The following is a 26927-nucleotide window of genomic DNA, read 5'->3' on the forward strand; positions in this document are numbered from 1 at the left end:
TTTCAGAGATGGCTGGGAAAGATAATAAAAATGAGCCAATATATTTTTAAGATTTTGATAAAAACTACCTAACTTAAAATTGACCATTTTAACCATTTTAAAGGGTACAATTCAGAGGCGTCAGTTCACTTGCGATGCTGTGGACCATCGCCTCTGCCTCTGCCTGAACTCCTCATCGCCCGGGCGGAGACCCCACACGTGCAGCTGACACATTCTAAGAGACACATTTAATTATTTTTGTCCCCTACATGTGGAACAACAGTGAAGTGACAAAGAAAAACAATGAAATAAACAGATCCCTTCTTTAAAGGTAAACACATTCAGAAAGAAATGACATTAATACTGCTAATGACAACCTATGAATCTGTCCACATTCCGGCACAGAGAAAGAAAATCTAACAACATGCATTCTATTATTGGTTAACTAAAATCTCAGATAAAAGTTTTACAGAAAATTAAGTCTTTAGAATTTAAACCCACTGAGTGATGAATAACCACACTGTCCACAGCAGTGAAGGCGCCAGAACCAGGGACGGCTGCTGAGGGTGCAGCAGGGTGAGCAAAGGGGTATTGTTGCCTAATAGCCTCCAATCTGCAGTATTAATGGATTAGAAGAATCCAGAAGGAACATCTATGAACTAGGCTCAGTTAGTTCATAAATCTGCCACAGGCTTGGGAGTGAGAGGTGACCGCGTTGGGCTGGCCGGCTGCCAACCCAGGAGAGGGGTACAGGTTGGTAATGTGTCTTCAGGTCTAGCACCATTCCCTTCCAGCCATATTTTAATGCAATCCAGGTGAGTGGTGACCAGAAAATACAGCTACTCAACTGAACGATGGCTACACCAGGAGCTCTATCATATTATCTGGTGGTTTTAGTTTCTAGTATCCTACGAAGAACAGACTGAACCGAGGATTACTGGCAAAAGAAGAGTCGCTTTGGTGGCATATTCCACCCCACCCGAGTGGACACCATGACTTCACTGCAGCACGTCCTGCGCCTGCCCAGACATGAGGACTGTGCTCCTGCCCCAGGAGGACAGCGTGAGAACAAAAGAGCAATGGTTGGAAGATATTTATATTAGCCCTGCATTCAGTTCACAGTGTGAGACTTTCTCACTTGCTCACTTGTCCATTCATTATTTTGTAAAAAGTGAACTGAGTGCCTTCTATGACGTACCAGGCACTGCACCAGGCATTGGTGATAAGCAGCAAATGAAACGGTGGAGCTAATACAAACAGATCCCCATGAATAGAGCATTAGTGGGACTGGGAAGGGCTGGCTGGTCACCCTGTGCAGCCTCTTTCCTCACCCCAGCACCTCAGCGAGAGCAGTAACACTGGGAGGGTAAGAGGAAGGTGGATGTGCCTTCCTGGCTTTACCGAGGCCGGGTTCCCAAACTCGGCCATTCCCTCGTCACGCTGCCCACTTGCCTCATCTCAGAACAGCATCCTTTTCCGGTTTTTTCCTCACTGCTGGAGAAGAGCAGTGCGACACTTACTATGTTATGAGAGAAAGCTGCAGTTGTGATCAAAAACTCCATGTAACTAGAAATATCCTCACCAGACAGATGACGCAGACCCAAGCCTCGCCCGCCCAGGCCTCTGCGTCTACCCTGAGCACGCTCATGGAGCCAGCCGGCCCTTCTCTGGGCAGGGCTGTCACTTGGGTTCAGGGACAAAAGGCAGGCAGGGTTCAGAGTTCCGAACACCAGTGGTGCTCAGAATGGAGAAGCAAAGCAGCTTCTTAGGTGCAGGATGGATGCCTGAGTCAAAAGGAAAAAAAAATGCAGGAGAGTTGGGGGTAGCAGGAAGTCTAGACAAAATGAGCAAAGGCTGGGGGGAAATTTGGGGACGAAAACACAGTTCTTTACTGTAAAAACCAGAACCAAAGAGCAGGCATACTGCCATGCTGACCTTAACAGTGAAACGGGCCTCCTGCTCTGCGACAGGATGAGTGATGAGGTGGGTGAACAAGGGCCGAGCAGGGCGGGCTGTTCACAGGGAACGCCTGACCACGACCTCTCAGGCAGGGAGAGCCCCTGACCAAGAGCACCATGAACAACTGTCTGCTCCCTTCATTTGTTACAAGAAATGTGAGTCACTCCAATAAAAGCTGGCTATTGGCACAGGGAAATCTAACGTCTGACTTGTGAGGCAAAAGGAGCCAGCAGTCGCAGCCTCCAGGACTCCGTAACTTCCTATTTCAAATCAAGTTCCCGGCTGTCCCATGGCTCCGGAAAAGGGGATGAACCCGATCACCCTCTCCTTCCGACACCCACCCCAGCCAACGGCAGGAGTGCTCCAGATTTTATCAGCTTCTTAAATGCACTAGGTGTTGAAAGCGGACGCGTCATTGTGGTTTCAGAGCAAGGGAGGGGACAGGTGAACGCAGGGTGGGAGAACAAGTGAGATGAGAATCATACTAGTAAAGGTCTGACGTCCCACCTGCCACAGAAAGGTTTCCCGGCCCCCACCCGAGGCCGCCCCAAATCCTACATCCAGGGGCCCCAAGCCCCAGTGCCCTTGGGATCGCAGCGGGGGTCCTCGTCCGGGAAGGACACGGGCACTGAGTGTTTGTGGTAGAACTGGAGCCGGGAAAGGAGATGCTTGACGACATGGGGGTGTTCCTTCGACAGGTCGTGTCTTTCTTCTGGGTCCTTCTCAATATCAAAGAGCCAGAGGGTCTTGGTTGGTGGGTCCGGTGCGGGTATCTCGGAAACACTGTGTTGAGACGGTGGAGGGAACCAGTGACCACAGCCTGGCAAAGAAACACAGAGTTCAGTGGGGAGACATGCTAGGCAAGTTCTAACCTCGAGAAATGAGCCCAGGGGACAAAGCTGAGCTGGGTTGTGGGTGTGGACCCACGAAAAAGATGGGGCCCTTGATGCTGTGTTTAGATCTGAGACTCTGACTTCTGGTGCTTTAATGAGACCTGTCTCACTGTCTTACACCAGGGGCATCTGGGGATGTGAGTGCACATATGTGTGAGTGGGGGAGGCAGGGCGGATTTTTACCTGTGACTTGACTTGGAGGGGTGGGTGCTATTGGCATTTAGTGGTCATGGGCTAGGGATGCTAAAATGTCTTGTACCATGTGGCGCAGTCCCAAACAATGAAGAGTCACTACTGCCAAGACTGTCCTCATTATCAACACTGAGTAATTACATCATAACCTTAACCATCATGCCACATGTGAAGGGTATTTAACAGACATCCCTCTCACAGAACGTGCTCAGGGGAGGCAGCCCCCTCCCACAGCCACACTGAGGATGTACGCAGCTTCCAGAGACCCCCCTCGCGGTGCCTGGGAGCTACACAGATCCTAATCCTTAGGCTTCCATGACGCTGAACTAGCATTTCTTCCTTTTACTCCTCCTGCAGCTAATTCTCAGTTTTGTGGGGAGGGGGTCAGGTTTAGTAGATCACGACACCCCTTCCTCTTCCTTGTTCAGCTGTTTCATTCAGCAGCCCCAGAGTTATCTTTTGCAAAGGGCGGCTGTCACAGTTTGGGAAGTAATGAGCCTTCTACCTGGGTAGCCCGTGAGGAGTTTCCAGTTTCCGTGTCTAATTGCGGCATGGACAGACGTGTTGAAGGCCGGATATTCTGGAAGAGAAGAGTCATCCTTTGCTGGAGCTGTGCTGTTCCCAGGACCTGGGAAGAAACAGTTTGGGAGAATTAGATCACTGTTCTTGGAATGTGACATTATAAATCAACATTTTATTTCCTTCTTGCAGAACAGTAGCTTTTATTCAACGGTGGAGAGCAAATGTGTATCCTGCCACAGAAATGAATCTTCTATTAAGTATAAACAGAGCCATAGTTACATTAAACATCAGTCATAAACCACTGCAAATATAAAGGAAATCCCGAAGAGATTAGAATACTAATTCATCCTTAAAATCAGTGTGTTCTGCCAGCGCACAGCTGGCCATGTGGAGAACAGTGCTCTGCTATAGCATGGTGGGTAGTTTTTGTGTGTTTTGCTTTTGCTGTTAAGTGACTGAATTAAATACATTTTTCTGTGTATACTTATACCTTTATAGATAATATAATGCTCTATAAAATGAACATTTTAATGGAGCCCATCTCAAGCTATGAGAGGTCAAGCATGCCGTGATAAATAGTACATATATTCATTTTTGTAACCACAGGTGTGAAATCCAAAAGTAATTGAGCGGTGCTCAGTTAACCATTCAGACGGGATAATTACGGGCGCGGGAATAAATGTGGGACACAAATCACTGGCTCGCATCGTGGATGACGTCCATTTATCATCTTGAGGTCTTATATTAATTGATCAATCAGGATTTCTGAGGAGAACCATTAATACCTGTCCCCCCCCCCTTTGACTTTGGAACTAATTGAAAGGTAGAGGACAGACAGATGAAGATGAAAATATTGCTTTTGTTACTGATAAACTTGATTGGAGAGAACACAGTTTCAGACCCGAGACAGAGAGGTTTTGCTCATAACTGAACTTGACTTAGAAAGACTCAGCCACCCATCACTGACTGATCTTGCTGCACACGCACCAGGCTCTCAGAATGCACAGCTCAGGGCTGGCAGTACTCCTGCAGAGCCCAGGGACACGCTGGCTCCAGATTTCAACAGACACAAGGGTCTCAGTCAAGCAAGCTGAGCTCCTTCTTTTGGATAAATCCCTCCTTCACCTTGCCTGTGGGGAGGAGGACTAAAGTCCAGAGAGACCTGAGCTTTACTGGAGCTGAAGACACTGGTGGGCGTGGTATGGATGTTCTCCACCTCACTCCTTCCTGTCTGTTCAAAAGCCTCAACTTAGCCCTGGCTGGTGTAGCTCAGTGGATTGAGCGCGGGCCTGAGAACCAAAAGATCGCTGTTCGATTCCCCGTCAGGGCACATGCCTTGGTTGCAGGACAGTTCCCAGCAGCAGATGCACCAGAAGCAACCATACACTGATTAAAAAAACAAAAAAAAGCCTCAACTCAGGGCCCAACTCTATCATATTCAGGCTGTTTTAAGTCCACTTGAACATGGTCACAGCAATCACGTTGGGGGCACTCCTGAAGTCAGCCAGACTGCCCCCCGCAATGACTGAGAGCCGTAGTTTGCGACGTGTCTGTAAAAGCGCACGCTGAACCACAGTGGTTGGTCCGTCCATCCACTGTCCCGTCTTTGAGGACTTTGAGAGTGCCCTCCTCCCTGCCAGAGTGGGACTTCTGCGCTGCTCAGGGCTCAGTGCAGGAAGCACTGTCCATGCAGCAAAGGGCAGGGCCCCAGTCTTATGTCAAGTCTCATGGAAATGACCCTAAAGACATACATACTGGAGACTGAGCCAATCACTGTTGGTGGTTTCAGACCCCCAGTCTTAACAATCACATACCAACAAGTCATTAGCACCCAAGAGGAAATCTTTCTGACTTGCTTCTCTGTTTGCTTCTGGCTATTTTGGATGCAATACAGAGGAGGCATCTGGTGGCCGGGGTGCCTGAGGCTGTCTGTCACAGGAAGTGAACTCTTCACGTTCAGACTGTGGTGGACCTGTGAGCCCTCGTCACACGTCTGTGTGAAGGCCACAGTCAGACCCCAAAGAATGTGAAATAAAACAAGGCTGCTTTGTGAACACACACAAAAAGAGGAAATTTAGCTATCTCACCATACGTATATTTACATACATTTTTTTTCTTAAAACAAATGTAAGACTAAACAATAAATAAGACTAAATGATGAAAGCTGTTGTTATCTCAATAATATTTTTCATTTTTGGAAATTAAACAACGGGAAAATTACAAGGACTGCTACAACTGACACCCTGTTCGCTGCCACCCAGAATGAAGAGCCGTTAACATTTTGTCATATTTGATCTTCTTTATTAAACAGGACAACGAAGATGCAGTGACAGGCTCCCTGTCCCCGTTCTCAGTCCCTTCCTCCACTCCCCAGAGGCCGCTGCTTCATGATGTCGGTGCACAGTGTCTCCTCCAGCCATTTAAAACTATGTTAACATATGAGTGGGGGACCCAAACACCTTGGGTTTATTTATAAAACACTGTGGACTTATTCTTACATATTTAAACTTCAGTCACCTTCAAAGTGCTCTCTATTTGATGCAATACACCTATTGAGAAGTTTTTTCCACGGCTCAACACCGTTTTGAACTCGTTGATTTCGATGCCTTTTAGTGCTTCTGCCGTTTTTTGTTTCACCTCTTCCACATCAGCAAAACGCTTACCTTTGTGGATTTTTTTCCATCAAGAGAAACAAAAAACATTGCTTGGAGTGAGATCAGGTGAATAGGGAGGGTGGAGCATGGGGCTCTTGCCGTTTTTAGTCAAAAACTACTCCACACACAGTGCAGTGTGGGCAGGTGCACTTGTAGATCACCCATCAGAAAATGGGCAAACGCACTGAAAGAGTCTTCAAAAAAAATTCACTGAAGCCCAGTGCAGCCTCTCTCAACAACACCAGCTGGTACACTGATACAGATGGGTTCCTAGAACACTCACCGTGTGGGGGAAGCCTGTGTACTACAAGGGGTTCGACTTCCAAAAGATAATTCCAATGTTTTTTGGGATTCCCCCCTTGTATATATGAGGTCTGTCCAGAAGGTATCGAGCGATGTATTATGAAAAATAGAGACATTTATTTAAAAAGATACAAGACACAAGAAACATTGTACAGAGGACAATGAAACCTCAGTCCCGTTCACAGTGGGCACCTTGGGACCTCACACAGTTCTCCCTATCACCATCGGCTCCCACGTCATATTTTCCTGAATCTCATCGATGGGTATGAAATCTCTTCCCTTTTAAAGGTGATTTGAGTTTTGGGAAAAGCCAGAAGCTGCAGGGCACCACATCTGGGCTGTAGGGGGGCTGGGTCACCTGGGTGATTTGTTTTGCCAAAAACTCTGTATGAGACGTGATGCATGAGTGGGCACGTTGTTGTGATGAAGCTGCCAATCACCAGTTGCTCACAGCTGTGGCCTTCTGAATCATCTGGATAGTTTCCACATAGAGATGTTCAAGCTTAAAGCAAAATTTGATGCAGATTCATCGCTCTACTCAGTCATTTTGAATGTGACAGCCACGGAGAACATACATGCTCACTCAATGGCTTCTATCGCCCCCACTGACTAGTACAGTGAAGTCATCATTGTTCACGCATGTGCATTCCAATTCACTTTCCTTGGCTGCCAGGTTACATCAATGTCATGCAAACCATTCTCATTATATTAACAATGGTTGAACTTTTTCCAGACAGACCTCGTATGTGTTAAGGAATAATGTACAGTACTGTTTAACTTTTAAAATGTATGTGTGTGTTATGCTTTACATTTTCCGCATTTGTTTTTCATTCACAATAGTATTTTTAGAGCTCTGTGATTCTAAGTGTGTATATATATATGTAACTGTTCAGAATTTCACCATAGAAAAAACACATTTTTATCCTGTTGATGGGCTCTTAGGTTGCTTTAATTTTATGTAACATGTTGCTTACAGCCCCTGTGCACAGGAATGAGGGCTCCTCCAGCATGTGTCTGCCCCGCTGCAAGGTGCCCACGCTTCCAACTTTACAACACATACCGACTGGCCCTCCTACCAGTCACGTCCCTATTTCTCCACATCCTCTACCTGATACCTTCAGATTTAAAATTTTCTGCCTAGCTAAAAATTTTAGAGGGAATCTATAGCTTAAAAAAAATCATTTGATCAGCAATAATATCTTTTTTTTTCTCTGTCAATCCAAAGGTTGCTTTGAAAACATTTTAAAATAACACTCCTAGGGAAATGAGCACAAATCACACTTGGAGAAGAGTGGATTCTCCCTTGTAAACACCAGTCCACTCAAGAAATAGAACATTTCTAGGGCTTCAGAGACCCACGCCAGAAGCCTCCAGTTACCACCCCCTTATCCCCAAGGTGACTGCTAACTTCATTGCTGTTTTCATTGTTAACAGTGTATGAAATAGACTATCGACATGAGAGATAAGAGGCAGAGATTTCTTAGAGTGTTAACAAACTTTTGGAATTTCTCTGATAGAGTTGGATTAGATACATATTTAAGAAATATTTATTGGTGAACAACTATGTGGTTAAGAAAGCTTTGTGTTCTGAAATTCTATGACACAAAGTACCGTACTTTGTCATGTATAATGTGTACTTTCTTGGCTAAATTTTTGAGGGAAAAATAAAGAAGAGTATTATACATGGGTATTACTAATTTTGTATCTATATAAATGTTTTTAATTCTTTTAATTATGTTTCTGCATTAAAAGTATAACTCTAGAAAGCAATAATAATATCCATATGCAAAATAATACCCTGGACTATGATAATTGGTTTTGTTTCTAAGTGTAAATAAATAAAAAATTAAACTGAAAGATTTTTTTCCCTGAGAACCTGGACCCAAAACGTGTGTGCCCGTTATACAAAGCTAAATACAGTAATAAGCAAAGAGACATTTAAGAGAAGTTTTGAATGTAAAGTCTATGCTATTTAGGGACTAAAAGTTGTAAGTAATAAAACAATAAAACTTTACGGTATCAGGTGTGGTGACTGGGGGAACAGGGTTGCTGCGGGCAGAACAGAGGTGCTGCAGCAGGACAGTGGTGCTGATGTGATTCTGAAGCTGGGCACACTGACTTTAAAGAATTAGTATGAGCTCAGGGTGGAGAGAGCTACTGCGTATTGCAGCTTAAACTCTGGACCTGTGTGAGAGACTGAAGCACAGTCCGATTCATGCACCATCTACAGTGAACCCTGGAAATGGAGTAGTTGTCTGGAGACTGAAGCAAGGAGAAATCAATGGCCTAGAGAGACAGCACTAAATGCCTCCTGCCCCCCCAACCCCCCAAAAAAAGACTGTTAGCAAATGAGGCAGAGAAGAGGAAAATAATATGAGGATGAAGAGCAGCCGAACAGGACATCACAGAAGTCAAGAGAGCAGAGAGTTTCAAGACCATGAATCAAAAGTACCAAATATTCCATCCATCAGCTTGATGAATGAACAAAATGGAACTGCATTTGTTAACCTTTGGGGGGGAAAAAAGTAGGGAGTTTGGATGGAAGCATACACAAATAAATCTTTCTCTTTTCCTTCTGAGCTGGAAGCCACTTGTAAGATAACAGGCTTTCTGTCCAGATATTACTAACCAGTTAAAAGATGGCTTAGTCACGTGTATTAGTTTGGGATGTGAAACAGAAGATCAGAAAATTTTAGGGCAAATGAAAAAAAATCAGCACCTTACAGAACACTTATTAAGCTTTCAGACCTCCTGATCTGAACCACTTCCAGAAGTCTGAAGGAGGTCCAGTGTCCAGAAGGAGGTGGGTCAATGGTTTCAGGGGAGACACACCTCGGGGGCGCTCTGTGGCTGAGACGCTGAGTTAGCGAGTGGGGTCTGGGCGCCCCATCTCCACTTCAGGTGGCACTTTACCCTTAAGGAAGAATCTGTAGTATTTGCTAAATACATTGTATTTCTGCACATTTTTGTTTGAAAAAAGGCTCTATGACTAAAATATAATTTAAAAGAAACTAATCAGTGACAGGTGATGGATTTACCAAATGGGGACGGGACGGACAAAGGCCTGAGGCATCTCATCTGCTGTTCGGTGCATTTCTTGGCTCTACAATGCATTCTCCTGACTCTGGAAATACTGTCTAATACAGTCTATGATTGTGTTTTAGAAAATATATTAATTTTCCTATGTTCTTAGTTTATTGTATGTACACTGGAAAACATACAAAAAGATGAATAGGGAAATTAAAATCACCTGTAAACTTATTAGCTGCTGTTTACATTTTGGTGTATAATCCTTGAGATTTAACAGCACAACGCTTAAATAAAATGAACGTGTTAGCTGACTTGCAAATAAGAAGAGGTCGCTTCAGAGAAAACACTTTTTGTGCCTAAGGAGAACTGGGGAGGGTGGTGGGGAATCCTGAGCACCAGTGCGGGGTGGACAGACGGTCTGGGTTCTTCCCCTCTGGAATCTGGCTCAAGTGGCATGAGTTGGGCGTGGCTGGGGAACGAACGGAGCTCAGGAAGAGCTAACGCTGTGACTGTGAAGGAAGCCCTGTTAAAGACAGGGATGGGGGCGGGGCTGTGGGACTGCAGTGAGGGACCGCCTCCCCCTCTGCCGGAGGCCGCAGCACACGGCAGCGAGGAGCACGCACTTTTGGAGCCACGTGGCTTGGGTTCGAATCTCAGCTCTCTCGCTCACTGGTTGTGTGATCTTGGGTGTTAGCTGCCCTCCCTAGACCCAGTTTTCTTCACCTGTAAAATGAGGATAATATCGTCTCTTTAACAGGATTGTTGTGACCTAAATGTGATGATATAATGAAAATGTATTACCACTATGCCCAGCATACTTTAAGTGCGCAATAAATGTTATTATTACCAATTGTGTAATCTTGGGCAACTTTCTTATGCCCTAATTTACTATAAAATTAGTATAAGAATTAGTGGAAGAATATCAAATGAGATAAGGCACATAGAGCTCTTAGCACAAGGTCTGGTGTATGATGAGACAATGGTCAACATTAAAGACGACAGCTAATACTTGTAAGCACTTGCTACCTTCTCACAAACATAAAACACTGCGTTAAGTGTTCTACAGATGTTAACTCATTTAATCCTTACAATAGCTCTATGAAATAGGTAATAATGTCTGCCAATCACTGTCACTAAATGCTAGCTATTATCAGTACGATACAGGTTTTTCCTTCTACTCAAGATCTTACAAAAAGGAGAAAGTAGGTAGAAATGATTATTGCGTCTGCAAAAAAACCCCGCCCAAACCCAGGAACTAGAACAAATCACTTCTCTGGTCTGGCCTTGGAGAGGCCCTGTACTTGCTCCCCGACCGCGTTCCGGTGTTCGAATGGGGTGAGAGGAGACCGCATCCACAGTGGAGGTTTCAACTGGCCACATTCGGGGTTTAGTCCCTTTTCTGCTCTGTTGAGTGGCCTGCCATTCACTTCCACTGAACCTTCTTTGTTTTTGATCGCTTTTATAATTTACAAAGATTAGTTTAAAATCTTACTCTTCCTGCTGGTAGGAGGCCACCTTCACACTAATGGCACATGCCTGTGTCCTTACAGCACGATTCACTCACTCGGGCTAAGTGAAGAAAACCCTGATGCCTCTCCAGACACTTGGTTGTCAAGGTATTTGCTAAAATGGAATCCTGCCACACGTTTTGTTTGTTTGTTGTGTTTTAAGAGAGAGGTGAAGGGAGGGAGAAAGAGAGGGAGAGAAACGTTGATGTGAGAGAAAAATCGATGGGTTGCCTTCTGTAGCACCCTGACCAGGACCGAACCTGCAACCTGGGCATGTGTCCTGACTGGGAATCAAACCAGTGACCTTGCACTTTGTGGGATGATGCCCAACACACTGAGCCACACCAATCAGGGCTATACATGTTTTTTTAAAAACGAGTAAATAAGCCTTAGGTTTAATGAGCACAATTACCTTCAACTTCTATGTTTGAGTTATAAGTTCTTGAAAGTAGTTTGTTTGTTAGCTTATTATGTGAGTCAATATGCTTCAGGGTTTATTTACACTAAACATTTGATTGGTGGACCACTTCTTCATGGTTCAAACCAAGAAAAGGACACCAAATTCAAAGTGAAGTTCAAGTCACTAGCTTTTTTTAAATAAAATTGTTTTAAATCCTCACCTGAGGATATGTTTTTATTGATTTTAGAGAGAGAGAGAGAGAGGGAGAGGGAGAAGGGGGGGGGGGGAGAGAAACAGTGACGTGAGAGAGAAACAGTGATCAGCTGCCTCCCATCCTGCACCCTGATGGGAAACAGAACCTACAACCTAGGAATGTGCCCTAACTGGGAATTGAACCTGAAGCCCTTCAGTGTAGGGGACAATGCTCCCACCAACCGAACCACTTGGCTAGGGCAAGTCCCTAGAATCTTTATTGTGCCAGCTTGTCTGAGCCCCACTGCCTGCGCACAACCACCCCCCGCCCCTGCTCCAGGTCACAGTGCATTCGGGCTACATCTGGCTAGACGCACCCGGGCTCACGTGGATCAAATCTCCAGTCTGCTCAGGGTTTTACACGGCCCCAACATGTGGGTTTGAGCCATGGCTGCCTCTCATCTCACTGTGTGGTGAGGACTTGTGTACCCAGAGGCAAACGTGTTCATCGTTGTCTTGATTCTTGTTTTTGAAAATCATTCTGAGTCTCAAAATAGAAGTTTTCTCTAAAAATAGTTTCCAGAAAACACTGGCTAGAAGTCCCACACTCTGAGCTGATGCTTCACTGACCCTCTTTGCCTAACTTTCAAAGATGAAAGAAACCTCAGTAGCCATGGGCATGGCCCTGTGGCCGGGAAGCTGGGATCATAGGACTGTGAGGAGTCGGCAGCAGCACGCCCTGCACTGTGACTCGGGTTCTGCATGGGAACTCAGAGAGACCAAAGTGCATTTTTGCAGGTTGTAGAATGCATCTATTATTTTTTAAAAAGAATTTATTTATCTATTTTTAGACAGAAGGGAAGGGAGAAAGAAAGGGAGAGAAACATCAGTATGTGGTTGTCTCTTGCATGGCTCCCACTGGGGACCTGACCTGCAACCCAGGCATGCACACTGGCTGGGAATTGAACTGGCGACCCTTTGGTTCTCAGGCTGGCACTCAGTCCACAGAGCCACACAAGCCAGGGCCTGATCTTTCTATTATCTTATTAAGTTATTGAACCACTCTGAATTCCTGCTTCTTTGTACGTAAAATGGGGGTAAAATAATGCCTGTTTCACAGGGTGACTGTGAGGATGAAAGGAGACACTTTGGGGGAAAGCATGGTGTGTACTCTGAGTATGAAAACTCTGGTTACAGGTCCCTTGATTCCCTCAGTGGCTGCTAGAGGACTGGGCACACAGACAAACTGACTGACCAACTGAAAGAAATCTTGATAGGTAGCCATCTAAATCAAGGTGTGATCAAGCGCCCAACTCTGTAGTGACCATGAGATCTGAACCAGTTGCCAAGGGAGGAAGATGGTATCAGAAAGTCACGGGTAAGACGAGATGAGGAACGGTAGAGGTATCAGTCAAAGGGCACGTACGAAGTCTCAGTGACAGGAGATGTCCCAGAGATCTCCTGTGCAGCCTGGGGCACACAGTTAGCAATACTGTATCATCCATACTGTATCATGTACTTAAAAACTGGTTAAAGGTTGTCATCACACATACACACACAACAGAATACACAAAGGGGGCAGGAAGAAACTTTGGGAGGAGATGGATATGTTTATGGCAAAAATTGTCATGACAGTTTCATGGGTGTATGTTTATCGAAAAAATCATTAAGTTGTATACGTTAAATATGTACAGCTCTTTGTATGCCAATCATACCTTAACAAAGTAGTTTAAATAAAAATAATGTGAAAAATGTAGTAATAACACCTAAATTCTAAATGCTAAACCACAGGTCTGGCCAAAATTGTGAAAACTGAGTGAAACAGAATAGGGATTCCCAATTATGGTTGTACATGGGGACTGCCTGAGTCCCACAGTCACCTTCATACTTGACTCTGTCTTCCTGAGCCCAGCACAGCTCAGCCCTGGGCTTTCTGGCCTCTCATGGGCTACTTGGTTTTCTGTCACCTTTGATGACCTGAAATCACCATCTTTAGCAGCACCATCTTTAGCATCTATGATGCGTGCAATGGTCTTGCCATAGCTCCTCCCTGCAAACAAACTTTATGCAGCTTTCCATACAGAACAGCTTAAAGCAGAGCAGTCCAGTGTCCACCTTGGTTCATCGTCAGCAGTCCCCAGGGGACCCCTCAGGCTCCATGCATCTCAAGGTGACAGGCAGTGGCCAGTGCACTCTGCTGGAGGCACCTGTGTGGGCACAGGTGTGGAGAGTGAGGGGGCCTGAGGGCCCAGGGAGCACGTCAGCACAGGGTGTGGTGGAGCTGGCTTGTGGTTCTGGGTTACAGTGGCCCCCAGGCCTTTTGCCTGACAGGGCCACTCCCACCCCTCGGGCTCTGTACATCTCTGTTGTGCGAGCTCTGGAGAAGGGGAAAATGGGGAGGTCTGACACCATTCAAAATCCCCCCTCAATGCATCCTGCCCCTTATTTCTGGATTTAAACCTGACTGCTGCAAGTTTTCTGTTACACCCATTCTACTTATTTAAAATCCTGTCTCCTGTTGGTGAAATCCTTACTACCTGAAACAGGAGTATCAAGGAAAATATGCCAAACATAAAGCTAATCAGAAAAAGGTGAGGAGGAATATTACAGATGGTATTTACTACCTATGAGGGGAAAATAAAAATGCCCGTAATTTTTATACATGCAGTCCACATGACATATTCTAAGTGAACCTAAGTTTATGATTTTCAGTTTACAAAGTCAGTTTCTCTGACACCTACTCATTCAGTTCATAGTTGGGATTTTAAAAGTCCTAGTGAAAAAAGAGCTTTGATGTGGTTTGCTCGGCCTAGATGGAGTTCAAATGTTAATCATTACTGAATTGTGCATAGTAAGTATTCAGAGAATGTGCCTGTGTTACAGGGACCTTCCTTCAGCAGTTGCTTAATGTCTGACTCAACGACGAATTCAGTGAATCTTCAACTCTTGACTCTCCTGGTAAATCAATCTATTTATATCTGAAATGGGTTGATGAAAGGTCTTCTCATAGTTTGGTTCAAATTGTATCTTGAATAAATATTGTATTATTTATTTGCCTATTAAACAAATATTTATTTTATTGATCATTCTCGGTGCTATATACTCAATCTTCAAAATGAATAAACCAGAGCCCCGCTGGTGATAATAAAACAACTTGTGAAAACATCATAAATTCTAAAATACTAGAAAATACATTTGTGACTGAGTAAGTAAAATGCACACAGTGCCCGGGAGGACCCAGGGGGGCAGTGCCCACTGATCTGGGACCTAAAGGACAGGCTGCATGTGACAGGTCAATGAAGGGTGACGGAAATGATCCAGGGAGCGGGCAGTGTCTCCTTGAATACGCGTCCTCCCTGCGGGAACTTCCTCCTTTTCGTGGTTCGGGCGTCCTTCCGGCTTCCCCACATTTCCACGCCCCCGTGAGTTACCCTGCGTCCTTCGAGCCCTGTGCTCAGGTGAGGAGCAGGGGCAGGAGGACGAGAAATCCTGTCTACCTGACACCCATCGGACAGACAGCCTCCACAGGACCTCCTCTCTGCTGTGCCACATGGCTGGCTCGTCCTGGTCCCCCAGGCTGGGAGCCTCATCTCCACATCTTCCTGTTGTAGCTCAAGTGGTAGAATCACACAGACTGAGATGAAAGGCAAAGCAGAGGGGAAGGAGCCTCTCAATGACCGAGGAGGAGCTAGACTAGAAGAATGCTTCGGCAGCCACAGGAAATAGTCCACGGAGAAATGGTTACTGTCAAAGGGAGGGAAAGTGTGAGTGAGCAGGGAAGGAGAGCCCTGGATGTGGCAAACAGGACGCCAGTGAAGACTGTGGAGACAGCAATCACCGGGCTTGTTATGTATAATGCCCACAGTAAACATGAATGAGGGCCCAATGAGCTTGCAATAACAAAGGCAGATAGAAGGGTGCGTATTTTCTCTAATCATCCTTCGAACTAAAGTGAAAACAGATGATCATTTCCAGTTCTGACATCACTGTTCATGTGCCAGCCACCCTTTTCCAGTCCGGTCCTGCCCCACAGCACGCTAATCGAATGCAGAACTACGGCTATCCTTTGAATTTACATTTTTAGTTTGTCTCTCTCTCTAAATACAAGTTTTTCAAGTAATTGGTAGAGTCCGTCAGCAAATCACTATAAATGGACACTTGTGTATATAAAAAAAGAGAACCTAACCAAAAATATTCATCTTCAGCCTGTGATTAAGATGATGAGCGTGAGCCAGGCTGAGTTGTCTGTTCTCTGGCTAGGGATGAAAGGAGAAAGGCTCCCCCGCCCGCAACATGGCATTTAGCAAAATCCCAGCTTTCACAAAGCCCCATGGTCCAAAATGCCGTGCTGAAGGCCACACTCCCCCTGTGTCCCACAGCTCATGTTCCTGTGCGCAGGAAAGGCGTGACTAGGCTCTGAGCACGTTTTTGGATAAGGATGAAATACTGCTAACTTAATACTTAATTTGGAAAGGGGGCTCTACCCATGGAATCAGCCTGGGATGGCTGTCAGGCAGGCCTGGCCCCTCTCGACAGCGTGGTGGTGCTGTCCTTCCGGGCCCTGGGAGCTCACACTGGGGCAGCAGTGGCCACAGTTTCAGTGCAGAAAACTAACGCTGGCCAGCGTGCTTCCAAGGACAGCCCTCCGCCGCACTGTGATTCTGTGGCCCAAACCTCAGCACGTTACACAAACCCTGTAATCACTGAAATGAGGGCCACTAGGTGCTGCTTGCCAAAGGTAAAAAAGCAAAAATTTGAGACTACCCTTTCTAGCCTACCCTAGTTCTTGGCAGCAGCACAGCCGAAAACTAGGGATGTTTTCTATTTCCAGCCAGTCGGGGTCTCACATAACCCAGGATTCAGAGCATAATCTCCCTCTCCAAGGAAAACTGAGGACACACCTGAGACGGTCAGCAACGATGGGGCCTTCAAAGAGGTATCACCAGTTCTTCAGATCGACACGAAATGTTCGGTTGCAGAGTACCCGCCTTAAATGTGCATGAATTTGGGGGTCCTGATTTGAGTCTGGTGGCTTGATTATGGGGTCCAACAGCCAGCTGGCCAGCCTGAGATCCTGAAGCTTCAGTCAGGCCTCCCCCTAAAGATCCTTTGTGAACTGTCACATCCATGACCCCCAACGTGCTTCCTGGGGAATGCTGGCTGTTAGGCACCTCACACACATAGGTGAGAGGACCCACAGGAGGGGCGGCAGCTGAATCCGTACTGGCCAACCCGACCAGAGAGACACTCTCTCCCTACCAGTCACACCGCCATCATTCGGAAGCCCTAAGTAGGTGGGAGGAACTCAGCTCGACTGACTACCAGGATCACTACTGACTTCTTTCCCCTGATGGTAATGTTGGTTTTCACAGTAGGGAACCAAGTGTACAGATAAACCTCACTTCTGAGACCTGCATAAAAGCCAATTAAGATCAGTAGAAAGAACCCAGATCTAAATTTTTCATCTGACTCAAATAAGAATGTTGAGAATGTTCAGGCAGATTAGGAAACGGAATGAAGAGCCTACTGTCTGTCATATCAGGGGCTCAGGTTACTAGAGGCTGGTACTCTACAAAGATTCGGGCAGTCAAATGCCCTCGGGCCAACGGTAAATTCTGGAAATATGGTCATTTGCTCCGGAGCTCTCTCCTGGTTCTAGATTTTGTCATATGAAAAATCTTTGTAACATGGAAAATTAAAAAGACAGACGCCCTCCCCAGCCCAGGGCAACACCCCTACCCCTTGCAACCTCTTTTCTGGGAAAGGAGCGCTGTACCTAGGACAGCGGGAGTCCTTGTAACTGAACACTCCATGACAAAGCCTTCAGAGGGGTCAAGAGTCACTGGCCATCTCTGCTCCCCACCTGGTATTTCACCCAAAGGTCTCTCTCTTCGGGGCTAGAATTCCCAGCAAAGAGATCCCCTCCTTTAACTGACTAAGGCTTTGCATTTTAGAAGGAAGCATACATTAAAACAGCAACAAGACATCGGCAGGAATGTTTTAAACATTTGTTTTGTTGAAGGAACTGTGTAAGGTATCACAGAAATTATAGAAAAGCATTAATTAATTAATTACTATTATTTTTTTTATAGATGTGCCAGGTTTTAGATACAGGAAAAGTATCTCTACTCACCAAGTTTAGAGTGAATTGGAAGGATAAATGTAAAAAAAAAAAGGCAACACATGACAAATGCCAAAGGAGTGGTAAGACATAATTTAAATAATTTAAGCATTTCTTGAGCACTTAGGTTTGCAAGCCATTGTGCAAATAACTTTGGGGAGTAAGTATTACAGAACTCCAGGGACAGAAAGCTTATTTCTGGTTGGTGCGGTGAAGGCAGGCTTTCCGGGGAAGGTGAGACTGCGGGTGAGGCCTGGCACGGAAGGATCTGCAGGCCTCAGAGAGGCGATGGAGAGGGAGGTGAAGTCCCAGGCAGAGGGGGACAGTGTGAGACAGGAACTCATCAAGTCCGCTTTGACTCTGCAAGGTTATTGGGTACCCTGACAGGCTAGAGGGAACAGGGTAAAGCAGTTTGGGAAGGATTAGTCGAATCAGTTCCCCCTAACTATAGAAGCTAGAACTTTTTTCTGTAGGTAACCAGTAACATTTTTCTGAGCACATTTCAGAAGGATCATCTCCACGCCCACTACAATGTAATTATTAAGCTTCCCAGGTGAGGTGATATGCAAAAACATTGCAGCCAAGAATGACTGTCACCAGGAGAGGAAATTCCACACTGCGAGTGTGTAAATTAGCATTCTGCATCAGAGCAGGAAGAAACCATACAGCCTTGTTGGGCGAGCACCCAGACAGGCCAGGCCAGGCCTGGGAGGTAGAAGGGAAGTCTAGGTGACCAACAGAGCAGGAGAAAAGGACCCTGGTCTGAAAGGATATCACTGACAGAAGAGACAGCACTAGGGGGAGATGCTTTCTGAGGGGGTGCTGAATTAGGTTCAGCCTCACTGTGGGACATGAGCAACCAGATGTGCGGGCTTAGACGTGTGACGGGTTTACTGCGGGTGCCCACCCCGGCACTCCCCTCAGTGCACAGGACCGAAGCCTACACTCTGCGACACAGCCCACAGGGCTGCACCATCTGCTCTGTCTCCTTCTTGGGATCACAGTCTCACCACGTTCGGTGGCCGCCCTTGCAGTTGGGTACATGCCAATGGAATGTAAATGAAGTGTGAGCACAACTCCCAGGCAGGTCCGGGCCCAGAAAATCCTCTTGTGCACAACCGTTCACGCAGACAGACACGCCAGCCTCAGCAGCTCATTAAAAATGGCAGAGCCACAAAGTGGAAGAAGCCGCAGTCCCTTCCACCCTGCTTGCACGAGAGCTGTCCAAGGCTCGGGGTACCCATTTTGTCCTTGGTGTGCATGGGAAACGTCTCTGTTATTTGGATGATTCACAGTTTCAGTTTGTTCCAGCGGCCAGCGTTTTACCTTAGTGAATCCACCCCTCCTCTATCTCATCGCATGCCACTCCCCTCACCCAGGACTGGTTTCTTTCAGTCCTTTGGACACACTAAGCCCTGCCTGTTGCCCTGGCCCTTCCCACCCACAGGCTCTTTGCATTTGCTCTTCTCTCTACTCAGGGCACTTTCTATAACTCTTTGCTTGGCCAACTCCTCTTCCAGGTCTCAGATCAAACTCAGAGCTGCCTTATTTTTGCCTCCCTAATAAAATTAAGCCAACTCCCATTGATTGTTAATGTGTAACCCATATTACAACCTGCAACTGTATATTTCTTTATTTCTACGTCTCCTATAAAAATATAAGATCCAAAAAAAGGTCAGAATCATGACTGTTTTGCTCTCTGGTGTACCATTCACTCAGTGCCTAGGCATCTGATAAACATTACTGAGTAAGTTGATGAGCTGGAGCTCCAAGGTCATGGGTACATTTCACAGGGATCTAAAGAAGGACAGATGGAGACACAGCAGGCTGTTTCCCAAATGTGGGAAACACACTTTTCAACTGCACACCCCCAAACAAAAGACACTTGAAAAATTAAGGAGATAATTATTATAAAATGAAGGAAGTTAGAACTAGCTAGAGGCCTTACACATCAGGTCACCTGTTCTGCCCTGTGCACAAATGAGGAGATAGAATTTCCATGACCCAGCCAGTTGGTCTCCACGCTGGGAGCTGCTGGTCAGGTATCCAGCTCCATATTAGGCCATCCTAAAAAAAATTTTGGACTCTTTTGTCTGCAATAATACTGAGGAAGAATATAACTTTAAATCTGTGGCCAGGATAAACCTGTGGTCCTACTGCTAGATCGCAGGGTGTCTCATGATGTTCATGTGATGGACTTGAACTGATATTTTCTAAGATCTTAACTCCAGGTCTTCACTCCATTGTCCTGAATGGTCGAAGAGGAGGGGGGCTGTTGAAAAGCACGAGGAAAGGACTTTTAGGTCCTTATTTGGCTGTGTTTGCTCTCCTAAGAGTGAAACACTTGTCTGCATGAGATAAAGAACCTTCTCGGAAAAACAAACAGCACACATCCTGGGGCCTGGAGAGAAGCATTTTTGCTCTCGTCCCCGACTTGTCTGCTTTCATGGAGAGTGCTGTCACTCACGCCGCGGAACGGGAGCTCCAGCTCCAAAATGGACAGTTCGTCGTAAGGAATTTCCCTCTGCACTGGGGACACATTTTGTATTAATATGATTAAATTAGCCTATCCTTTGGTATCCTTTGAACACTTGAGAGAAAGCCAGCAGCTTGTGGGCTTCTCCAACAGAAATATGTCCTACTCAAGAGTGATTTCCTCACACATCCCGGCCTCCCCTGATCAGGAGATAATTGCTGGGCTGTTCTAGCCGCCAAAGCTGAGGCCTGGCATACGAACTGTACGCTTTTGTAAGAACGCCAAAGGGAGCAGAGAAAGCCCTGGGTCTGCATCCCCACACCCCACTCCTGCACACTTCCATGCGGTCAGAGTGTCCAAGTTCCCACAGAGCAGTGCTGGTCTCCTCAGCTGGAGGGCTTGGATCAGCCATCTGCCAACGGCTGCTTTCCTACGTTATCCAACCTAAAGGCCTTCCAGAGGTTCGACGCTGCAAGCTCTGTGAGCACTGGAACTCTTCCCTGCAGAATAAAGGAATTTCTGTTATTTCAGCAAGTATTTATTCAGTATTTATTTACTCTGTACCTGCTGCCATGCCAGCAAGTGGTTTTATCCCATTATTTGGTTATTTATTGCGCACCTACTATGTGCTGGGTATGGGCTCAAGCGCCATTCCCTGCAGGCAAGGGGGTCTTGGTCTAGTAAAGGGCCTGTTCCCCATTTCGGTACCCTTGTTCTCTCACCTGAGGACGCCAGGCAGAACTACGCAGGGCTCCTGGCCGTCCTGGTGAGTCAAGGGTATAAGCAGAGTGCCCAAATGGCTCTAAGGGTCTTTTGCCATTAATGTTTTGAGAATAAAAAAAGTGCCGTTTAGTTTCAAGGAGCTCACATAAGATATATGCAGAGTTAAACTCCCACAAACAGCAACAGAAACACCAGCGGAGAGATCATCTCTCAGGTTAGAAACTGCTCACACAGATGTAACCAAAACGTGGAGTGAAAAGGAAAAGAGTGTTTCTCTCCAGCTCAGAGTGAATTTTTTTTTAATCAAAACTAGTTCATTCCTTTCCTTGCCTTGACACTCCCTCCAAACCCACCTATCTGTGAGGTAAGAGGACTTGGTCGAGGTAACCACACAAGTTTCTCTTAAGGGAGAAAGTTAGAGTGGGGAGGAGGCTGGGAACGGCCTGATTATCGTGTGACACAGGAGACGGGGAAACCACGGGACTGTTTTGACTCATCGAACAGGCGTGACACAGCCACTGGGAAAAAGGGCAAGAGCTCAGAGGGATCAGGGCAAAATATCTTGACATGGCAGATAATTAATACACTAAAACCAGCAACCAAAGGCAGAAAAGGAAGCTGTAATTGCCCTAATGCTTTCAAAGAAGGGATTTGGGAGCGGAAACAAAAGTGGGCGGTTCCGACTTTCACAGATGCTGATGGCCAGGCGGGGACTGGCCGTTCCCTGCCCAGCGGGGTTGGTTAGTTGTCTGCCTGTTGCCCACCTCCCTGTGTGCTCACAAGTCTCCCTGCTCCTGGACAGCAGCCCGGGGCTGGAACTGGGACAGTGCTGCCCGGTGTGGTGTGTGTCCTCACAGGGCTGTGTCCTGTCTCCTACAAAGTCAATGCCGCTTGAGGGCGGAGACTGTACCACTGAGTTCCTTTTAAACTGCTTAGTGCTTAGCTCAGGAGGAGCCCCATAAACATTGTTTTTAAAATATTTTATTTATTTATCTTTAGAGGGGAAGGGAAGGAAAGAAGAAGAGAAATATCAATGCATGGTTGCCTCTCGTGTGTCCCCTACCAGGAACTGGCCTGCAACCCAGGCATGTGCTCTGACTGGGAATCGAACCGCGAGCCTTTGGTTCGCAGGCCTGCACTCAATCCACTGAGCTACACCAGCCAGGGCCCCATAAATATTTTTTGAGTGACTGATTTTTCTCTGCAGCATTTCTGACTCCAAAGACCACAGACCTTTGGTAGAGTCTCAGCACCAGTGTGCATCATTTTGAGAGAACGAGTTTCTTTTTTAAAGACATTTTAAAATTGTTGTTCAATTACAGCTGTCCCTGTTTTTCCCCCATTACCTCCCCCTGACCTACCCCCAGCCCCTCCCACCGCCCCAGATTCAATCCTCCTCCCACCTCGTTATCTTTGTCCATGGGCCCTTCACACAGGATGCACACAGTTTCTCAGAAACAGGAAGTTCTTCACCAATTCACTCAGAGGAATGCACACTGGAGAGTGACAGAGAGACCAGGGCCAAATAATAAATCCCATTGCAAAGGGACAGTTAGAAATACCAAAGCTGCCTCGGCCAGATAGCTCAGTTAGTTATAGCGCTGTCCCAATATGCCAAGGTTGTGGGTTCGATCTCTGGTTAGGGCACGTACAAGAACCAACCAATGAATGCGTTAGTAAGTGGGACAACAAATCGATGTTTCTGTCTCTCTCCCTCCCCGCCTTCCTCTCTCTCTCTAAAATCAATTAAAACAAACAAACAAACACCAAAGCCTAGTAATTGCTGAAACATGTAATAAGCAAAAGGCTTAATCCTATAATCACACCAAGTTTACCTAAATATTGAGTGACTTTCTGCATTTGCCACTTACCTGTGGCCAGAATCTGAAATATCAGTAACACATCAGAGCAGAATTAAGCCAGCAAAACCTATAGGCAGCTAATATTGCATTATTAGAGCGTACATTTTAATCAGTGATTTCATATAGGTATATGATAAAGATTCATTAAGATTAGGAAAAAGGGCAAAGTGAGGTTATTAGAAAGAAAAATGTCCCCTTGTTTCTATTCATTAATTTTATTTCTAATTATTTTCCCTCTATCACTCCCCACTCCTGCAGAAGGAAGAGGCTAATGCAAACTTTTCCGCTGCTTTCCATGGCAGTAAGAACGATATCAAAGTGAAACTCATTCATTTTAGTAGATTTTTCCGGTTCTCACTGACCTTGACTAAAAAGCAAGCATGAAAGAAAGGGAATGATAATTTGTGAGGATAAATACATGGTCTGTGTCCCCTGATTGGGAAAATGGCTGGGTGAGCTGGAATGTCCACTGGAAGCAAATTTATACTTTCTGGTTATACTGACAGTGCACCGGGCTCTGGTACAAGTTCACAGCCAGACTCGATGCCTGGGCACTTGCTGCAGTGAGGAACCCTGCAAGGAGCACTTCAAGAGAACAGCCCTTCTCTGCTGGCACAAGGGCGGCACTGAAGAGGCAGGAAGAGCAATAAAGGAATCGGGGATCCCGGCACTGCCACTTTCTAGCTGTGCAGCTTTAGGCAACTTACTTAACTTTCCCTTCTTCTTCCCTTTCTCTCTTCCTTTCTCTTTTCTCTCTCTCTCCCCCCTTCCATCCCTCCCTCCCCTCTCTCTTTCTTTCCTTCCTTCCGTCCTTCCTTCATCCCTACCTCCCTCCCTCTGTCACTGGGGGCTATGTTTATTGATTTTGTAGAGAGGAAAAAGGGAGGGAAGAGAGATTTCTCTCCTTCCCTCCCTCCCTTCTTCTCTCCCTTTCTCTCTCTCTAAAAATCAGTAAACATATTCTCCAGTGACGGAGGGAGGGAAGAAAGGAAGGAGGGAGGGAGAAAGGGGGGAGAGAGAGGCACATCAGTGTGAGTGAGAACATCGATGTACCGATGGGTTGCCTCCCTTTATGTGTGCCCGGACCTAGGCACGTGTCCTGACCAAGGACGAACCTGTCACCTTCCGGTATACAGGACGATGCTCCAACCAGCTGAGCCGCCGCACCAGGGCTGTACCTCTCTTTTACAGTGTGCTCGCGCCCGCTCCCCTGGGGTACAGGCACAGTGTTCGTCTTATAACCTGCCAGGGAGGAGGCAGCGGCTCCTTCACTGGGGAGCCTAAGCCAGAGTTGCGAGTGCAGACCTGTTTCTCCAGGACTTCATGCTCTCCTCGCCCTCTCCGAATCACTTAGGGGGAGGAGCATCTTATTTTCAAAGCCCTTTAAACATACTTGAGAAACCTGAAGGGAAGGTCCTTTAAGAAGTTGTAGAGGTGCGAGGGTGCCAATAATTTGGGCGTCGTCCCCAGCTAGGAGATCCCCAGAGGTGACTTTGAGCGAGGCAAAGGGATATCATAAACCAAATCTAAGAACAGAGGGGATAAGGACAAAATGCCCTTATTTCCACCTTCTTTCGCACATACCTTAATACCTTACTACGAAAAAGTTCAAGCATGCACCGAAGTAGACTGAAGAGCATAATAAACACCAAATTACCCAATTCCTGGCTCCAACAATTATGGCCAATCTTCCATTTTTCCCTGCCTTTCCCTTCTCTCCAAATTGTTTCAAAGTAAAGCCCAGCCACTATAACATTTCACCCATAAATACTTCAGTATATATCTCTAAAATACAAGGATTCTTTAAAGAAAAACCATGATTACAATACTAATGTACCATCACATTAATGGAAATTTAATGAGGAAGATAAGCAACAGTCCCTAGAGCACTAACAGTCATTCCCTAAGAGCTTCATATACCCGGTGCTGTACTCTGAATGTTTATGTGCTGCCCCCCATTCATATACTGAAACCCCAACCAGCAGAGACGGCTGAGTACCAGGAGGCCTTTCGGAGGTGCTGCAGTCGTGGGACCAGAGCCTTCATCAATGGAAGTAGTGCTTCATAAAAGAGGTTCCGGGGGGCACTGCCTATGACCCAGGAAGTGAACCCTCACCGGGCTGTGCCCACACTGGTATCCTGAACTTGGACTTTCCAGCCTCCAGAACTGTGAGAAATAAATTTCTGTTGTTTATAAGCTATCCAGACTGTGGTACTTTGTAAAGGCAGCCTAAATGGGCTATGACACCCAGTTAGTGTTCAGATGTCTGCCTCCACACAGCCAAGACACTTTTCCGGGTGGCTGGGAGGACACCGTCCGAGGCCCAACTCTCTGGAAGAGCACACCCTGTGCTGGGTGGAGTGAGATCCATTTCATGTTGCATCTATACCTCCTGGCACAGAGAAGCATTCCTAGGAAAGCATTTTCCTGGTTTCTGGAGCCACAGACAGCTTCACAAAGCCAAATACTCGTGAGAGCCACAAGGGACCAACCTCACTCCAGCCTTCAGGACAGCCCAGTCTGCAGCCTCAGCTGATGCCTCTGCCCTGTTTGCAGTGTCCCTGGAGGGACCAGGATGGCCTCCTCAGCCCTCCGGCTCAGACCAGTGGTGTCCTGACTAACGCTCTGTGGCGTGTGCAGTGAGGCGGGGCAGCACACAAAAAGGCATCAATAAATGTTAACTATTGCCTTTGCCCTGCTTTTGGCTTTCTCAACTAGCAGAGCTAACGTGTCCATGAGTGCTAAAGGCGTCTATCTAAGGCACCGGATTTGTAGTAGAGACCTGTAGATCACAGGCTGTGTCCCAGGCACTGTGCTGGGAGGGGGTACAGAGATGGCTGAACACATACCTGGGCCCCCATCTCTCAGAGCTTTGGAACCCAGGCCTCAGTGTTCACTGAATGTAAAGCAGTAACAGCTTGCTTAATTCTGCCTAAACAGGCAATTGCTGTGGTCGCTGGGAAGGCCTCATCAAGGAAGGCTGTATTTGAACTAGATCTCAAAGGAATAGGCAGATAAATCCCAGGCAGAGGGAGGCAAGAAAGACAAAAGGAACAGCAGGAGGAAAAGCAGGGAGGCAGGAAAGCCTGTGTCACATTTCGGGGACAGGTTGAGGGGGGCATTGCTGAGCAAGAGAGTGAGCGGAAATGGAGGTGGTGAGGTGGGGAAGGTCAGGAGATGGGGCTGGACCACTTGGCCTGGGCAGGGCCTCTGCAGTGTGAACTCGAGTCCAGCTCTGCTTCTGGAGCAGGTGCTGGGCGCTCACTGAGGGAGGCTAAGCAGGCGAGCAACTCCTACGGAGAAGACTTCAGGCCCACCTCCATTTAGCAGAGAAGCATCTGGTGACAGACCTTTCCATACATATCATGGGTGACTCTCTTCTATGTTTACACCAAGGGCCAGTCCCATGGAGCAGCTGGAGGAATGAGGAACAAGCTAGGAGACAGATCATTCTGGAGTGTGCTCAAGGAGGCAGGTAAGGGCTCCCAGGTTTGGCTCAGCTCCCAGAGTGTGCGGCACTTCTTGCCATTCAGCTGGGAGCAGGAAGATGCAGTTCTGCAGCTGTTCAGTATGCGGTGTCTGGCCACACCTGCCGCCTGTAGGCTTTACCCCCCGTGCTCCTGCTCTGACAATCGCAGCCTGGCAACCTGCCTGATAGACCTGGGCCAGGCCTGCTGGCTTTTCCCACAGCAGGCCTGCAGGCCTGGCCCTGAACCACATCCACTGATGCATTTCTTTACGCTGCACGCCTACTTGCCTGGCCCTGTGATTCTTGACAGGAGTGGGGATGGTGTCAGAGAGGAATTGGCAGCTGAATGATGGCAGAGGTACAGAGGTAAAAGCAGGGCCCATGGGCCCTCCCCATCAAACCCTGGTCTGGTGGCTCACCATGGTGAACACCCCATGGACCCCTTAATCCAGGAGATAGTGGCCCATCTGTTGTTCCAGAAGAAAAGGTGTTGCTCCCCAGTTTATCCTTGGCAAATTTAGCTCTCCTAATCTCTACCCACTTCTCAAACTTCCTGCATGCCTCACTCACCCCTCATATTCCCCTACCAAGGCAGAATATTAATCTGTCTTTTCTTCAGGTGCTCAGAGGACGGCAGCCATTT

The 26927-nt window shown here is 46.8% G+C and overlaps 1 protein-coding gene across 3 annotated transcripts in view; it reads right to left on the minus strand.

Moving 5' to 3' along the window:
- Positions 1-205: 205 nt before the first annotated feature.
- ARSB (arylsulfatase B) overlaps positions 206-26927 on the minus strand; it is a 138489-nt gene continuing 111767 nt past the window's right edge. For 2 of the 3 annotated variants that reach the window (XM_053664434.1, XM_037143695.2), the window contains 2 exons: positions 3529-3651; positions 206-2758 (listed from right to left, as the gene is read on the minus strand). In XM_053664434.1, coding sequence (XP_053520409.1) covers positions 2423-2758; positions 3529-3651 — 459 coding nt within the window. In that variant the 3' untranslated portion in view covers positions 206-2422. Of the gene's footprint in view, positions 2759-3528; positions 3652-14772; positions 15377-26927 lie in introns of those variants that run through there. The other variant, XM_053664432.1, reaches the window with a different exon arrangement.

The sequence above is a fragment of the Artibeus jamaicensis genome, unplaced genomic scaffold, assembly GCF_021234435.1.
Source record: "Artibeus jamaicensis isolate MK-2021 breed Jamaican fruit bat unplaced genomic scaffold, CSHL_Jam_final contig_373, whole genome shotgun sequence".
NCBI classification, from domain to species: Eukaryota; Metazoa; Chordata; class Mammalia; order Chiroptera; family Phyllostomidae; genus Artibeus; species Artibeus jamaicensis.